The sequence below is a fragment of the Maylandia zebra genome, linkage group LG1 (genome assembly GCF_041146795.1).
Source record: "Maylandia zebra isolate NMK-2024a linkage group LG1, Mzebra_GT3a, whole genome shotgun sequence".
Lineage (NCBI taxonomy): Eukaryota > Metazoa > Chordata > Actinopteri > Cichliformes > Cichlidae > Maylandia > Maylandia zebra.
The window spans coordinates 23,204,066-23,222,782 of NC_135167.1; the positions used below are offsets into that span (position 1 = coordinate 23,204,066).

The following is an 18,717-nucleotide window of genomic DNA, read 5'->3' on the forward strand; positions in this document are numbered from 1 at the left end:
TACCGCTGAGAGAAACTACTGCACAACTTTCTCCCCTCATGCAGTTTTTAAAGCTTTAAGACTCAATTATATTAACTAAAATGGTATAAAAGATGGACAAACAAATTATGTTATTAAAGTTTATTTAAACCTGAGTCAGAGTTTCAATTCATCCATTTTATCTCATTTAAAACAAAAACAGTAGTAAAGGTGCCTTTTTATGGGCAGGACTGTAAACAGGGGTTTTTTTTCCCTAGTTGAATAATGAAGTCACACAACTATAATCTGAGTAACACACCTGAACATTTTCACTCCAAGCAGTACATTTCTTTGTTTTGTAAAGTGAACAGGGCCATCTAGTGTTCAGAGAGAGAAACACCATCACTGAACATTTTTAAAACAAGTTTTGTCGATTTGAGTTTGCTTTACAGAGAAGTAAAAAAAGATTTAGATTATTTTCCTTAAAAAGTTAACACTCAGCTTTTGCACATTTTACTTTACAAAGAAACAATAAAACATTAGGTTTTAAAAGCTTACATCACCAACTGTAGTTCCAACACAAGCACCTTTGTTTGCTCACTGAAGGTAAAGTTATGTATTCACAAACAGTAAACTATCACACAACGACACTGACGGCTGAAGACATGATCTCATCTCACAGTTCGAACTAAAGGCTTTAAACACGTAAAACATCCGCACTAGTAAACATAAAAGAACATTAAACAAACCATTTTTTTTTAAAAAGAATGTAAATATATATGTCTACTGGTTCCACAACGTTGTTGCGTTTTAGCTGAAGCATTCCAGACACAGACGCACTTTTCGCTCAGCAGCTGCTGTGGTTAGTGCATCTTGAAATTTAGCCACTTCCAGTTTTTAAGTAGAAAACAACAAGACAGTTTTTAATGCAATAGTTGGTAATAGATGTGGTTTATAGAAGGAGCATGAAGACAGAAAAACGTAATGGTAAAGAAATGGTTGTGTTTATCCACACTGATCACATCCTAACATCAGAAAAAGGACAAATGAAGCTTGTTAGTTGCACAGGAAACAAAGAGCCTTTTAAAAAAAAAACAAAAAAAAAAAACTATAATTGATCATTTTTAGTACATCATCAGCGCCCCCTGCTGTGCTTCACGAGTATAGTCTTGGGTGTTCTGGTGATCTGTAGCTCACTCAGCGCTGCTATCTGCTGGTGAGTCAGGCAGACAGACTTAATGAAGAACTGTGTTACTGAGAAACGCAATCAAAGAGCTTTACATGACAGAGCTCCTCTGGTAACACTGGAGTGTGCCAGTTTGCTTTGAATGCCTACCACAGACATGAGCAGTGTGACCCCAGCTGCACTGGGAATGTACCAACATATTCCTACATCTCAGAAAAGGCTGACAAAACACAGCAAAAGGAGGCCATCGTCCCACAGCGGTGGACCGGATCCATGCGTGAAGACGCCACTGCATAGTAACAAAATGTAAAGAGACCAGATGGAAATATTGATGAAAACTGACAAAGTTGGAGCCATTGCTCTAAAGTGCATCCAGCTCTCCAGATGAGTTATGAAGAGCTAGTCACTGACCCTTGCACTGAAGCCTGTCAGAGGTAACATTTCGGCTCCTCCCCTCAAGCTAGAGTGTAAAGAGGAGGAGAAGGGTTAAATTTAAGACACATCTCTCAGAGTTTCTGGTTCCTGTGTTTCATTGTTTGACAGCAGAGGGGGATGAGCAGGAACACCGATCCTGTAAGGCAAAGAATCTTTAGTCAACATCTTCCTGGTGGCAGACACCAGGAGGGAGTAGTTATCCGGGTTGTACTCCGACAAAGGGGCACGCGCGTGCAGTAGAGGGAGGCTGTCTCTGGTGGGCTGCGACAGGAAGAGGGGTGGTCGCCTCTGGTTCTCGCCGTCCTTCATGGAATCTGGGAGCGGTTTCCGTTTGCTTTCAGGTAGGAGCATTATGCAGAGGACGGAGAGGACAGCGAAGGAAGCGAAGACAACATGATGGAGGAAATAGCCACCATTGTTCTGGAGCTCCATCAGGGAGGAGGCGGCCCTGCCAACACAACCCAATGCCAGCACCAGGCCAAGGCAGCCACCTCTGGACGAGAGAGAGGAAGCACAGGAAAAGGAGAATAAATCACCAAGGTGAAAAGATCGCACGGTACTTTGTTTCAACCCATTTTTTTTTTTCTTTGTACTTTAAAACTTCCTTTTGACTTTGCAGCAAATGGGATCAATACGTCCCATTTTCAGTTTAATCAAGAACAAAGAGACATTTACCGAACTACAGTTGGCATCACCTCACAGGTGAAGAATGCACTGAGCATGGCGAGAGCCTGAGAGAACAACAAACCCACAACGGAGAGCACCAGCACCAGGCCACCCTGCAGGTCTGTCAAACACAAACGTCAATAAAAAGAGTCATTAAAACCAGAGAGTGAAAAACTTTCTGGGATGTGATCCAAAACTTTTTCAAGGAAACTCTGAAGGGAATTTACAGTAGATCTTATGGGCCTGTGTGGATGTTACATACATGGTGTAAGGGCCAGCAGCAGGAGTGAAGACAGTCCAGTGATGATGGCAGAGAGGAGAAGCATGCCACGTCGGCCAAAGTGATTGATGGACAAACACAGGAAGATGCAGGCGAGCGCTCCAGTTACCACCCGGAGGAAGTAGCTGAAGTAGAACTTATTGGAGAAAGTGTGCAGGTTTTTGGTGAAGCAGTACTGGATGCCTGTTCCAATGAATCTGGATGGCAAAGGAAAAAATAAAATAATCAGGTTGAAAGCGGGTACCTCAAATCCTAAAAATTACCCGTTAGGGAATATCTCAGTCCATCTAGCTCTGGACCTGTCGTGGCACTTGGTAATCAGTTTTGTGGTTTAAGCGCAGCAGATATTGAAAGCATGTTGTACATTTCCTGCCCTCATGGTTGATGCCATAGCAACACACAAAAACAAATGAATCGTTTCCCCTTTAATTTGACCTCTTCTGTAACAAAGTAACAAACCACTGATGTGTACAGCTGATGACAAAGTATTTCCCCCCTTCCTCATTTTTTACTTTGACATATTTCCAGGATTTCAAATTTTCAGGTCAAATTTTTTTTTATATTAGACGAAGACAACCCAACAAGGAGGAAAAAGCTAACAAAACATGCCTTTCCTGTGTGGAGAGTAGATGCCCTCCTTGCTAAATCATGAACTAACTCATACTTTGTTTTGGTTTAGAAAGCTTAGTTCAATTTCACCAGCCACACTCAGGTCTGATTACTGCCAGTTGGATCTCGACATCACTTAAACAGGAACTCGAGTCCTCATTTGAAGTTCAGAGTTCATGATTCAACAATAAGAAAGACTGGGCAAAACATGGCACCATGGGAGCGATCCAAGGAAAAAAACCCACTACTGAACAAAAACACCACAAAAAGGTTTTTTCTCACTTCTCCTCAGTGTTAAGAAAAACTCAGTATCAGTTATCAAACACTCGCCTGCAGTTCTTGTTCGTTTTTGTTCAACCCACTGAATTAAAGCTGAAAGTCTGCACTTCAACTCCATCTGAGTTGTTTCATTTAAAATGAATTCTGGTGATGCACAGAACCAAAACTGTCCAAATATTTATGGACTTCATTGTAGCGCCCCTGACTCGGGACCGCTGATTTCATGAAGAGAGGAAACTCACAAGGTGAAGCCGAGTATGAGGCAGTTCTTCCAGATGACGTGAGTCCGACGCAGCTCCAGAGCAGAGTGGTATCGTGGCTGACTGTCCTCGCCGTACACTGAATCAATCTCTGTAACCACAAACAGGGAAATCATTTAAACTGATGTCCCAACAAAGTTAAACCCCACTGAGTTTGATTTGGAAATACGTGTTGCTTCTACCAAGGAAATACCAGGGTTTAGAAATTGGTGAGGTCCAGATTTTTCTTCTCTTAATGCATCACGTTTAAGGTTTAGCGCCTGTGCTCCAACAACCAGGAGAAAACTGTACACGCCTACAGAGAAATCCTAGAGGTGTGTGTGTGTGTGTGTGTACCTGACAGCAGGGTTTCGCCAGGGTAGAGGTCGTCTTGTAGAAAAACACAATTTCTTTTAGAGAAATCCTGAAGGCTCCTCTTCGCTTGAGGAATCTGAACTGTGGCCAGCAGCCAGCGAGGAGACTCTGGAAATACCGATGCACAGCTGAAGAAAAAACAAACAAAAACAAACTGTTATTATCCATCACAAATATCAATAGCAAGTCAAAAGGCTTTGACATCTCAAACAGCAACATCATAAGTGCTTTAGTCACCATGTTATGGCCAAGTAAGTGAAAATCTGTATTAAAGTGTTTTTTTAAACTTGATCTTATGAGTGGGTAAAAATGAGGAATCATACGGTAGGCATACTCTGCTTTATAGACAAAATATAGACATTGGGGTCATTTTTCTTCCCCATTGACTTCTAAGCAGTGTACAAGGTAGGAGTTGCCCCCTGCTCGGCATTAGAGAAAAATGCATGTTTAAAGTTTTTTGCATTGGCTTCACTTTCCAGCCTGAAAGCTCCATCCATCTTTAAAATACAGTACACTGTTTACAGCTGGGAATTACAGACACGTTTATATACAGTTCCCCCCTCCACCTGAGGTTGGAGTGTAATTAGACAGATTTCAAGGACGTGTGCGGTCTACATCATGTGCTCAGAAATTCAATAAGACTTGAGATGATTCAATTATTGTATTTGTAGTTGGAAGCTGTTGCTGTGACAACAACATGGTGGAAGTGAAATAGTCTCCCTCTTCTGGGAGGAAATTTTTTTAAAATAATTAAAGAGCAGAAACAAGATCTAAACAATTTTGATGCCGTGTCTAAAATACTTTAATTTGCCTGCAGCATTTTGTATTGCTTGGAGTACTGACAGTTCCCCCCCCCCCCAAATCTAAGCTGGTAAATATGGCATTTCAGCCATCTAGCCACGATGACACAAATGCATGAACAATTTTTAGCCCAGAGCATACCATGTTAGTTTTGTAGATTCCCCATGCAAAATAAAAATGACACAGCCTCTCCTGAGGCCTTTAAGCTGTTACCTGGCAATTTTTTCAGAGCATCTGAGTGAATGATAACACTTGTTGTTATAGGGTCTCATGTAAAGACCGTTTGAGCGAGGACTGGGCGTTATCTACTAAAATATCCCAGATAACAATTAAACAAACATGGAGATTCTTGTGAACTCGGGTGTGGCTTGCTTGAAGAGGCCTGAGACAGGAACGAAGATCGCATTATGTTATGGCGTGAGGACGGCACATAGAGAACCGCTGGGGAAAAACAAACAGCGTGTTTACCTGTGCGCCTCCAAAAACACTACCAGCTGACTCACCACCAATAGGACAGCAGAAGAACTAAAGGCAAAGTGGCCACCGCCTGGAGGACGGGCCAATCACGGGACAGAACCGCAATGCCTGGCAACAGCAGTTCTGCCAGCACGCCGAAGAAACCACTGACCATAGCAACCATCAGACGATGGGGAGGGTCGCAAAGCTCCAACCCTAAGGGGATAAGAAGAAGAAAAAAGAAAGCATCAGAGCACAGCTGAAGGAAAGCAAACCTATTCATCCCGTTGCTATGGCAGCCACCTCGTGCCTAAAGCACACTGTAGCACATCCTCAAACTTCATGTCAGCACAGGTCATGTAGCATGTAAGGGTGAAAGCCCCGCCTACCTTCACCTCCTGTTTGGTTTAAGAGAAAAGGAAATGCCAAATGGAACAGCCAGGAAATTTAAAAGTCCCATTTTAGGTGATTTCAATAAGAATCAGTCTTGTTTTTCTAATTTAAAAGTTAATTCCTCAACATCTGTCCTTTATTTAGTTTTTATTTACACTTATCACTTTCTAAATCTTTGATAGAGTCACCCACTCATCCAGGGTTCAATCGGTTTAACTTCTGTACCACCATTAAGACTGCTTTTAAACCCTCATAGGCAGAAAAGGAAGTGGCTTATCTCAAGTGACTCCTGCCATCAAAGACCTGACCTCCCAATAGGGGAGACCTGAAGTCCACCCTCGTGCAAAAACATGAAAACCAGCATTAAAACATAGAATCTGCTCTCAAATTGTCAAAATAAAATTTCAACATATTAAGTTTATAAATTTTTTTTTTCTTTTAAAGAAAGAAGGATGAAGTGGAACGGTTTTCAGTGTGGACGTGGTCGTTAGGGTAGTGAGGAGCTCACTTCCTGGTTGCCCTGCCTTCAGTCCTGTCCTGCTATTATATCCTCCTGCCTATAGCACCCCCCACAAAAAAAAAAAAACCCAAACAAAAAACAAAACATTTACCCCTCTCAGCCTAACCCCACACAGCAACATAATCGGACAGTCCAAGAAAAGAAAAACAAACAAACAAACAAACAAAAACAACGCCAAAACAAACCCTGGAGTGAATTTCGACCTGACCTTGCAGGAATGTGGGAGTACGCCTCCCACATTCCTCCCATTTCTCATATGCATCTACAATCTCCACCTTCGCTCACTGCGAATCACTACCAAGCAGAGAAGTTTTGCTGAATCTCCTGCTGAAGACTGAAAGCTGAGGACTTTTCATAGTGGGGTGGCTCACTTGTGCCGTTTGCCCCACAGAGAGAGGACAGCTGAAGTATGACCGACCTTCACACCTCTTAGCTCAGCTCCAGTCACCTGCCTGCTGTCAGTCACAGCCTGGTTTCTTTAGTTACCAATATAATATCCATCTCCAGTGTGCCTGCTACAAACAACTGAAGCTATAATTCTAATAACAGAAAAAATTCCTGCTCCCCCCCAATAGTCTTGAATGGTAGCATATTTGTACACCTACCAGTCACTGGGTAAGCCTGTGACTGGTACTAGGGTTGCGCCCACTTTTGCCTTCAGGACTGTTTTAAGGCTTCATGACAGATTCAACAAGATGCTGGAAATATTTCTCAGAGACTTCGGTCCAGGCTGACATGATGGCATCACAGATACTGCAGATCCACCACATCCCAAAGGTACTCTGAGGCCATCCGAGTTCAGTGAACTCAGTCATGTTAAAGAACTGTAGTGACTGGACCAAGTGGACCACGGTCACTGCTCAGGTATTTATTACATATCGACATGTCTCTGTGCATTATCCCTTACACTGTCAACAAATCAACTTCGCTCATTCTGATTAATGACAGTCTCCTGCCACAGCCTGTGAGCAGGAGAAAGTCCACAACTAGCTGGTGAACACAGTAACATTTAACAACAAAAGAATCAACTAGATATGTAGGCAGGAGGAAAAGAGGAAGACCTCAAGAGGAGATTCATGAATGTAGTGAAGGAGGACATGCAGCAGCAGATCTGCTGTCGGCGACCTGAATGGAGCAGCCAAAAGAGGAAAAAAGAAAGGGAATTATGACCACAATACGTAATGTCTCTGCACGACTTGTATATTTTAGTCTCCTAATAAAATTATATGACCAGACAAATGTGGAAGTTTGTCTGACGGATGATGTGATTTCATGAAAGTTATTTAATTATTCCTCATGTTATCAGAGGCTTCATGATGGAAGCTGAACTGATTAGAGACACTTGGTGGTTATATTTATCTACAGCCTCTCTTTGCAAACTACACAGTTTAATGAATACGGATAATAGAAATGAGCAGTGATGCAAATGCTCCAAACAACTTTCACAATAAAATGCTGTCAAGTTTAGCATAGAGTTTGAAGCATGAACGCATCTTAACTAATTTGTCTGGAGAATCAAACATGAAGCACTGCAAACGGTGGTCTATCAAAGATACTGCTTTAGACTGAAGGTGAGGAGATTTAGTTTAATGCAATGCTGCAGTATATCCTTTAATGCATGAATTTCAGACTTTACTATGAAAGTATCAAGTCTCATTTCAGGACTCTCCACAAATAAAGATAAGATGGGCAAGATTGACCTGCTTCTGTGGGGACAACAAGGGCTTCTATCTTTTCCACTGATAAGATTAGTTCAGCACAGCACGGTGTACAGATAATTAGCTGGGCAAATACATTAACATTATTTAACTTTTACACGACATCAGATTTTTCTCAATAGAAAGATATAGTATCAGGTATCATTGCAATCTCTTGTTCAATGATTTAAGAAGGAAAACAAAATAAAAGAGAGACAGCAAGCTGATGAGCACGCTTTAAAGTTGAAACCATAACCCCGGAGAGCATGTCAGGCTGAGGGATTTTCCCCTCAATGACACGGCACGCCATGACAGATGCACAGTAACGATCATGTGCCACTTGTTATTTACCCTCTGGCCTCTTATGTGTGTAAGTAAAATGTGAACATGTGACCAGTCCATAAAACCTTTTTCTACTTCAGTGAGAAAGCTCGACTGCCAGACATCAGCTTTAAAATGTGGATACAGATTACTTACGGGCGATGTAGGAGGACACAAACAGCCCAGCGAGTGAGGCGCCTTGAGACAGACGCAGCAGCAGAAACACCACCACACTCCTGGACAAACACAGAGCTACACCCAACAGACTGGACAGACCGACAGACAGGAGGAAACCTCGCCGACGACCCAACCTGAAGACACAGACGTAAAACATGCACGAGTGAAACTTCACAGCCTAAACAGTCAACACACACACAAAAATGATGATCTAATGCAACCGTTTTAAACACATTTATTCTGGTGTTTATGTTCTTCATATCTTATTTAGAGTTACATATCAACTGAGGTTATTACTCACCAGTCACACAGGGTGCCTAGAAATATGTATCCCAGAATCCATCCAGTCATGAAACAGATATGCTGCACGGGGATTTTCCAGTAGTCACTGCAGACCAGGTTCCACTGCAGGGGAGGAAAAAGCAGCACAAACACTGATGAATGTCATGAGTTTAAAAGGAAATGTGAGACAATAATTCAATATTTCAGTGCTCTAATGTCAGAGTTCTTGAACAACACTGTAGGTATACACGAAGACTTTTAGGTACACAAGTTTAACTGCTTGTTAGCACAAATATCTAAATCAGCCAATCACATGGCAGCAATCCATCGCATAGTCAAGTTCAGACTGAGCATCAGAATGAGAAAGGTAATTTAAGCAACTCTGAGCGTCCCATGGTCATTCCTGCCAGACAGGCTGGTCTGAGTGTTTTAGAAACGACTGATCTACTGGGATTGTTCCCACAATCATGTCTATGGTTTACAGAAAATAGTAAAAAAATAAAAATGTTCTGAGGCTGTGATGAGTCTTGATTTCTGTTGCAATATGATGGTAGGGTTTTTTTAAAGCATGAAAGCAAGGATCCGTCCAGCCCCTACGAGTTCAGACTGGTGATGGTGATGAAATGGTGTGGGGCACATTTGAGCTCTTATAATCAAGTGATCATGGTTTAAACGGCACAGCCCAAGTGAGTACTGTCGTTTACGTCCATCCAATAATGCACCATGCCACAAAAGTCAAATCGTCTCAAACTGGTTTCTTGTACATGACAGCGAGTTCACCGTGCTCAAAAGGCCTCCACAGTCACCAGATCTCAATCTGATGGAGGTTTTTGGGATGTGGTGGAACAGCAGATTCACATCATGGATGTGCAGCCATCACTTCACCTTGGACTAAAATCTCAAGGAGTGTTTCCACCACCTTGTCGAGGACAGATCAAGGCTAAAGGGGCCCAACGTGGTACTATGCATGATTATAAAGGTGCTCATGGGTCCTGACAGCGAGCCATTTTCTGGCTAACCGGGTCCATCTACTGTTTGTAGTGTTGGTGCCTTTTGAAAAGTTTGGTAATGATATTTAATGTGTAGTTAATTCTAGCAGCAGTCCTTCCAACATGTTTATGCTCCAGTTCTGATGAGCATTTGCAAGCCAGTTTTCCAGAGGTACTCCACATCCAGCTCCAAAATGGTGAGATTTTAAAAAATAAAAAAATAAAAAGTCAATTTCTTCATTTTAAATTGCAATTGGATGAAAAACAAGTGACCAACTAAAAAGGTAAGAAATCAAGCTAAACGCCTACACTGCAGAACCTCAGCACGAAAGGTTTCAGTCATACCAATGCAATTATACTTTATGTATAAAACATTCTATCAAAGACTTAAAAGGCACAAATTAGAGCTGCTCCCAACATGCTGCATACATCATAACCTGACTATGTAACATGCCGAGAATAGCAGTTGAGTCAAACGCACAGAGAGCCGTCTGTGGGGGAATCAGGAATGTAGATCATGTTGTTTGTAATCGAGTTAAGATGCCTGCTGACAGTGTTATTACATTAGAATAAAGTGCCAGCAGCTTTACGCCTGGTTAGTACCAGTCCCTGCCTGTAAGAAAGATTCTCATCTACTTTCCCTCCAGCCTCATCTCCTCTACTTTCCTACAGACACCAGTCATGTTTTCTGTATTTTACAGATTGATCCAGCCGCACAGTGTAAAGTCAAAGCATCAAAGGAAACAGTGAAGAAAGTGAGAAGAGCTCAGAAAGGAGCTAAATGAAAACGACTGACTACGTGAGGTCACTTTCCAATGTGCCGAGCACATTTTAGGGTTTGCCTAGGAGGTTCCTGGGGGGATCAAAATTGTAAATACGGCTGAGAGACTGGTAAGTGGCATCAAATTGCTAATACTTAAAGCTAATACAGATACGATGCCTTCTGTCCCATCTCCTGGGACAGACTTCAGACCCCCACCCACACTTAACAAGTAGTTAAGAAATCTGATCATCTTGAGTATTTTTTCACTTAAATCAACAAGCCAACAAATATTGGTTCTTCTGATCAGTGCGTTTGTTGTTATTTTGAAAATAATGCAGTTTAGAAGTGGTACAAAGATGCGCTCAGGTGTGACCGGATCGCTTGACCAGCATCATGTGGAGTGAATCACATTTAAAACAGAGGCCAGGAGGGTCATTCAACTGAAGGTGATGGGACATTTGATCATTAACAGCTGTTCATTTTTGTTAATCTGTCAGCTGAGTAAGTGATACGGTTTTGTTGTAAACCAGTTTAATCAGGTTCCATGATTCATGGTTCCAGTTCAACGTTTCTTGCTCTTTAGGTGTGATCAAGTTTTTTGTAAATATTTGGTAAGGATTTACAAATTTCATGCAATGTCAGTGGTGTCCAATTGCACCTGGCCTTAGACTCATATGAGTAATTCTATGCAGACCCGCGATAAAGTGCACCCGTACCCCTTCCATAGAAATGAAGAGTCTACATAGCAACCAGGTGCTGATAATCAAATGCACTTGATTAACTGATCATCAGTAAGTGAGAGTTGTAGCAGTTGCAGGTCTGAAGCGTCAAAGTGTGCGTTAATATGATGCAACAATCTTCCCAGGAATGGACGTCCCAGCAAATTCACCAGAAGGTCTGACCATTCAATATTCAGAGAGACTGAAAAACAAAACAGAAAAGCCCAAGAGCTACATCTGAGACTCTACAGGCCTCAGTTAACATGTTAATGTTAAATTTCATGACAGTACAGTTAGAAAAAGACTGAACAAGCGTGGTTTGTTTGGAAGTGTTACCAGAAGAAAGTCTCTTTCGTCTAAAACAATCAGCGCTGCACAGGTACCGCACAGGACGGGCACACGGCAGTCGACCATGAATTCCTCTGTGCACCAAAGTATTCTAGAGTCAAATGTGAGGCCATCAGTGCAAAAGCTAAAGCTTGAAGGAAACTGGGTCACGCAACAGGACAACTGAATGACTAAGACAAAAAAAAAAAAAAAAAAAAAGAAAAATGAAAAGAATCAAGATCCAGTCAGAGTACAGACGTCAACTGTAAGAGAGCTGTGCATAACTGAACACCTACAAACCTCAATGAGCCAAAGTAACTCTGTAAGGAAGAGTGGGCCAAAATTCCCCCACAGTGATACGAGAGGCTGATGAAGTAATGCCTTTTTTGTATTACTTTGAGTTAAAGGTGGTTCCTCAAGCTACTGAATTATGAGGCACACATAGTTTTTCCTCTTCTGTTCTTTTTCACATGACTGTGTGAAATAGTAGTAGTGAAAACAGTATACCAAATAAGATAAGATAGAACTTTATTAATCCCTCGGGTGGGTTCCTCTGGGAAATTCGGTTTCCAAAAGCACAGCACTGACAGAAGTTACAGTATGTTGTTTGTGTTTTTTTTTAATATATGTGTATATCTCTATATCCACACACACACACACACACACACACACACACACGTTTATAAAATTTGCTTAGGCTTTACTTGATCTTACGATTTACTTTTTAGCAATTTTAGATGAGCTTTATCTTGCTAAGTTAAAAAGAGGACTCTTCTATTAAAAGTAAAGCCATTATGTCAATATATGTGCTGAAACTAAGGTAATCGCAGCAGCACAAGCATTTTTTTTTTCCCCCAAAGGAGGAATCCACAACACAGATAATTTCTATCAAGGTTTCAACCCTCTCCTGGAGTTTTTCAGTCAAAATAAAATTACATTTTGAGGGTATACGGGACACAATTGTCTCTCTTTGCTAATGTTTTTATTCCCACTGGGTCTTGTCGTTAGGATTTCCTACACAGACTTATTTTCCAATTGAACTTACCGTCACTTATTTCAAGCAATGACGACTGACGGCACATGAGAAGACAAAGAAGGAACAGTGATGTGAATTAGACATCTGATCCGATTTACTTAATCCAGGTTACTGGAGCAAACATGAACTGCTTGAACCTTTTGATCAGTCGGGTCTCCTCACCAACTTCCAGCTGCCTACAGAAGGTAAAAACTAAACTCCTCTCTGTGCATTATTTTATATAGGAATATCATCTGGTGCCATATTTGCTGCATGGTCATTTGAACAAACGCAAACTCATTTCAAAATATGCACTAAATAATCAGTGTGATTGCAAAAAAGTTGCATACAAATTAAGGGCCCTTTGGAAGCCTGGACCCTGCAGGGTAAGCTCCTCAAACATTAGTGGCCACAAACGTGAACATCCATCTCTAAACTTGATAAAGTTGGTTTATAGAGGAGAGTGCTGGACAGCTATGGTTAGTGACTGTTATTCCACCCAGCGCCCGTGTTGTACTCTGCTCAGTTTTTCCGTTACTGGAGTGGTCCTTTGTCTTAGCGAATGACGACATGAGTGGAGGAAGCCGTTGTGTTCAGGGTCTCAGGAAGGAACTGGAGGGGGGGGGGGGGGGGGGGGGGGGGGGGGGACTTCTAATTTCCCCACTGCCACAGTTTGTCATAGAGGCCTCATGATAAGGCACGATACACAGATGATAATCTGAGAACAAGCTCAGGGGCAATTACCCATAATGACTGTGTCCTGCTCGTATTACCCCCCCACATCAGCTGCTAACAGCCACAACTGTCCACATTTTGATATTTGTTTTAAGATACTACAGCACAAAACAGATGTAGTGTGATTGTGTAGGGGTGTAGCACAGAACTCTGTGGGCCCCTTTTCCTTCCCAGATCCATATCTGTCACGCATATGAGTGTTTTTTAACAAATGATTGAGCTGTAAACAACAATCTGTTCATTCGGCTGCTAATAGTGAACTGTCCATGAACCACAGTTAGCTAAAACATCTATGACGTGTCCATACGTCTGCGCAGTTTGAAATCTCCCATGTCAACCCAGATGTCTTAACATATGGAAATCTGCAATTAAAATGAGTTTTTCCTTGGAGTACCAAGCTCTAGAGTGTGTTGTTTTCTTATTTTTTATTAAAGTATTTATAGTTCCCAGGACAAAAGAAAAAAAAAAAAAAATGCAGTCCTAGTTTTGTAACACTTTTCTAAAATGCTATGTCTTCCCATCACCCTCGGGGTAACCTTCATTATCCTCTCTCCCTTTACTTCCTCTTGCTCACACAGGACTGACGTGAGCCTCACACAGTTTTCAACCTGCCTGTTGATAAGGCACCTCAGAGGTCAAGCCAGATCACCAAGATCGTACAGTAATACATTCTGTCAGAGGTGTCCTAAAATACAAACCACGTGTGCTGGGAATTTACCCAGTGGGCTTCACGCTAACACAGAAACAAACAAATTATAGGGCTTTGGCATCTCTCCGAGCTAGGAGAGCTAGGTGAATTGCACCATACTGGAAGGGCATGTTTGCTCATTCTATGAAGCAGTGGATAAAGGGACTTGGTGCTGGTCTGGAAAGACTAACGCACACAGCTAAAAGGAAAGAAGTTTGTGCACCTGCACTCATCTGTAAATTAATCAGTTTGTGCAATTCTATTTTGAAATAATGTATTTGATTGGTACGTCATTTGTTCAACGTTAATGAGTCTCTGTGCACCTGAATGATTTTTCGTTGATTTAGGACGCATTACTGTGGTCCAGGTGTTCATTTAAGTTGTTTTGCATTTGTTTTAATGAAATTGTGCCTGTATATTATCATCATATCATTATGTAACACGAGGTTTGTTGGTGTTCCTCTGGTGAAGTTATACAGCAGGACATACAGCAGACAAGTCTGGATGATTTACAACAGATGAAAACATTTGAGAGTCATGCCAAAACATGGGTGTTGGCAGCCTGCCTCACAGTGCTTCAGCAGAAGTAGCAAAAGCTAAATGAATGTGTCCATTGTCATCCACCTACCTGCAAGCTTACGTTTAATTATTTTATTTAAAGCAGTGTCACTGTGGGATTTTAAGATGCCACGTCATCAGCTTGAAACAACGTAGCTTCCTCAAAGTGTCCTGCTTACCTCGTGGCACCCTGGTTAAGAACCACTCGTCCAACATACAAAGCTTCAAGCTGCTTCACATTAGTGTTGCTGAGCTCTATGAGCCATATGAGCTCAGCTTGTATTACATGATTTGTAAAAAGCACCGCCTGCTGCTGATGTGCTCTCTCCAGCTGTTTCTGAAATTAAGTAGTGCACGTTTCATGCTGTTAAATTGTGCTAGGACTCAATGGTGGTAAAGGAAGAAACTGGGACTGCTGTGGAGATCCACAGCAACATGTTTATAAAGAGGTCAAATTAATAATGAGCAGAAGTGAGTTCAGCTTCTAGTCCTCCACAACAGTCCCAGTTTCTCATGCGTGGGTCGTTCTGATAGATTTAGGATCACATTTGACATTAAGCTCAACGCCTTTAACAGAGGCTTACGAATTCTCCTTGGAAAAAACAAAACACCTTGACAGATAACCTTCTGTGCTGAGAAGGCCAGTCCCACTGTGGGGTGGACTAAAACTGTTTTGCAGCATTTCTAAGGGGGCGACAGTGCCATCTATAATCAAAGTTCAGTCATCCAACTATTGAAAAATATTTATGTCGGAAATTACCCAGAAGTTACAGAAAAGGTAGGAAACTAATGCAGATGTTTATTTCAGGCTTGCAAGGACCCTGGGTTTTCCCATGTAGAAGGCCCCTTGTTCATGGTTTAGGGGTTTGTGAGGTCATGATGGGATTTTTATTTTTTATCTTTTGGGATGACTCCAAAAGCAGGAGAAAAGCTTAACCTCCTAGGACCTGGTATCCACATGTGTGGACATCACATTTTGGGTTGTCTAGACCAAAATACTAAATTTTGCTCTACAAGGGCCGGATATCCACTTATGAGGACATTATACTGCCACTGTTCCATCGAAATTTAAAACCAATGTCCTCATGTGGATCTCATTTTTCTCAGAAACAAAAATCGGGTTAAAACAAAAAACAAAAAAATCTGGTAATTCTTTGTTTTTACATTAATCAGGTCCCAATCAGCCCAATTAGCAAAGAGAAACTAAAAATGCATGCCATGAAAAAGTTCGGGTGTTAGGAGGTCAAAGTCAGAGTTCACGCGCTGGGTTAAAAGACAGTTAAACCCTGCTTAAAAGCAAAAGTGCATGTAGGACTGCATATTTGAGTGCCAACCTGCTTTCTTGGAGGCAAATTATCATTATACACTTCTTATATGAACTATGAAGCATTTGTTCCCTGGCTGGCTGGCCTCTCATCTTCGTTCCCGAGAAGCCACGGCAGATAAACGACAGTCAGTAAGATTCAAGCCAACAAGAAAGTGTTAACTGCTCAACTTGAGTCAATATTGACTGAAAGCTGCCCAACAGTCGTGTTCGTGACACAGCGTGCCTTTAAGCAGACAGAGCAGCTCAACGAAACAAGGCCAGAAACGAGCACGTGAAAGGAAACTGCTTCACCGGGTAAGAAAATGTAACCCAAACCCACAACCTGTTGTATCTCTGCCTCCTAACTCCCCCACAGATCTGTATATTAACACCAGGGCTAAACGTGCGTCTTACCTCAGTGACAAAGTTGCTCTGGAGGCCCGCTACATGAGAGTACTCCCACCCTGTGGTGCAGGGCACCCTCTCTCTGGGCGCGTTCTCGGAGAGGTCCGAGGAGTTGGGGGGGTACTTATAAAGTTCACAGTGGCTCCGACCGGAGCCGTTCACCCAGGGGATGGTGAGGTTGAGGTACCCTTGTGTGGAGAAGTTGCTTAGGAGGAACGCGGAGGGCAGCAGCGTCGGGTCTGGCTTGCAGTGGTACGAGTCCGGGATGAGTGTGTAAAACACGTCGCTGAACAGATTCAGCGTGACGGCGAAACTGGGGAACCAGCTGAACACGACCACGATTCGGTTATAGCGCCCATAGCCCCCGGTGTGAGGGAAAACCTTAGTTTCATAATCCATTTGAAGTCGACAGCTCGTGGTAACAGACGGTCCGAAGACTTTTACGCAGTGAGAGCGCACAGCCGCACGACGCTGAAGCAGGCAGGCAGGGGGCGGATCTTAGGGTCACACAGCCCCGGGGATCGACTTTTATGACACACCTGCTACTTGGAGACTGAGTGACTAATTTCAGGGTAATCCCCAGACAGCGGGAGTCCAGGGAGCTGTCAGTAACAGTCGATGCTTTTGATGTCTCCATGTGACTCACAGCTGGACTTGACATGAAGACAGCTACCCTGGTGGAAAGCTCACATTAATTTTCAAATTTAAACCTCTGTAATTTCATCGAAACGCTTAACTCACAGCTATTTTCAGGAATTTACTGTTTAATTTTACAGAGGTACATTTTACTCCACTTTGAAAATCTTGTTAAAACACATCAATATTTGTGCTATTTATACAATTTTACACAATATGGCTCCTCAACCACTTAGTGTATTATTATTACAAGTTAGACAGGACTGCATTGGAAGCGGGCTTATTTTTTCAGCCTGAACTTGCTGTGCAACAGTAGAACAGAATATATGTAATACTTTCAAACCTCAGTTAAAAAGATTGATAATTAGTTTTGCCAGCATTGGCTTTATTCTGCTGTTGCCATGTTGTTTCCCTGTTGTACAGGTTTTCTGGTAGTTTTTGAATGTATTTTTTTTCTGTTTTTATTTATTTATTTTTAAATAATATTGATATTATATATATTGTTTTGTTTTTAAAATCAGTTCTGAGATTTAAATTGACATATGGCTAAGTCAACTGCATTTACAGCAGTGCTTATTAATGTACACTTTCCCTGTTAAAAAGATTTATTTTTTTAAATAAAGAATATTTTATCTCTTATACAACAAGCAGTGTTTGTGACATCAAAGGAAAATGATTTGTTCTTACACAAAAACATAAGATTATGCTGGGTTACACAATGAACTGATTTAAAGTTTGTACGATCTGAAATGTTAATATTTCTTTGAACCCATAAAACACAAAACTGCACTTTGATGCCTGCAGTGTGAGGCACATCTAGAAATGCCTTGCACTTCTTAGATGGGATAAATTAACACAAACGTCATTGATCCTATAGTTGGGAAATTCTTCTTTTGTTACTTCAGTTGTTTACTGTTATCTGAACAGCAGGAGTAACATGTGGGAGAAACATCTGTATTGCTTTAGTCTGGTGACTCATAAGACAAACAGGCTTCTTTTGCCTTGTGACTGTGCAGCTCACCTTATCAGCTGCAATGAAATCCATAAATAGGTGAGGCAGTGTTATGTAATCTGTTAGCAGACAGAAGTCCTCTGGGCATGAGTTAAAGGAGGGCTGGTAATTAAGGTAAAAAATCTGATTTACACCGAAATATTAAAGTTGACTCAGTGGACTCTTCCAGACTATGAGTTTAACTAAAGCACAAAATCCACCACTAGATAATTCAGACATTTAGATTGTGAAACGCTACAAAGATTGGACACCAAACACGTCATCCTGCTATCAATAGAAACACATCTTTGGAGTGAAGACGAGTGGCGTAACCAGGCCTTTTGGGTTGTTTGTGCAACTGCTCTGCCTTAAAGAAAACAGACATGCTTGTTACCTTAAACACTTTCCTGTTAAAAATTTTTTAATGGAAATTTAAAAACTGCCATTTTTTATATTTTTAAAATTTTAGTGTGCCATTATGCAAATATTATTCTGTACTTAGGAGGAGCTATTCAAATATGAAAGGATATTATTTCAGTATATTTCAATGTAAATGTTAAAAACTAGATGTGACAAACTATTTTAGTTAAATGAAAGCTAATAAGTAAAAACTAAAAATTTTGTGATCTTGGAAATGTCATTATAATAAAAATGATATTATAGATATTATTTGACTTTAGCATTTGTTAATTTAGTAAAGATGAGGCTGATAAAGATGCAATCTGCCTGATGAAGCTTTGATGGACATATTTGACATTTTGCATGTCTCCAAGTCTGTGAGTGAACCGCACAGATTTTCCAAAATCCTGCCTCTGACATCCTCCACAGAATAATTAAATATATGAATTCAAATAATAATTAAAAGAACAATCTAACACTGAAAAATACTAAACTGACACTCATTGTTTTCA

The 18,717-nt window shown here is 41.3% G+C and overlaps 1 protein-coding gene across 1 annotated transcript; it reads right to left on the reverse strand.

Moving 5' to 3' along the window:
* Window positions 1–105: 105 nt before the first annotated feature.
* On the reverse strand, window positions 106–16,750 carry slc22a31 (solute carrier family 22 member 31). The gene is made up of 9 exons (XM_004543279.4): window positions 16,189–16,750; window positions 8,694–8,797; window positions 8,372–8,526; window positions 5,332–5,500; window positions 4,010–4,155; window positions 3,656–3,764; window positions 2,508–2,722; window positions 2,255–2,366; window positions 106–2,072 (listed from the first exon to the last, which is right to left on the reverse strand). The coding sequence occupies exons 1-9, from the start codon at window positions 16,576–16,578 to the stop codon at window positions 1,637–1,639; spliced, it is 1,836 nt and encodes a 611-aa protein (XP_004543336.1). The 5' UTR covers window positions 16,579–16,750; the 3' UTR covers window positions 106–1,636.
* Between the last annotated feature and the right edge of the window lie 1,967 nt (window positions 16,751–18,717).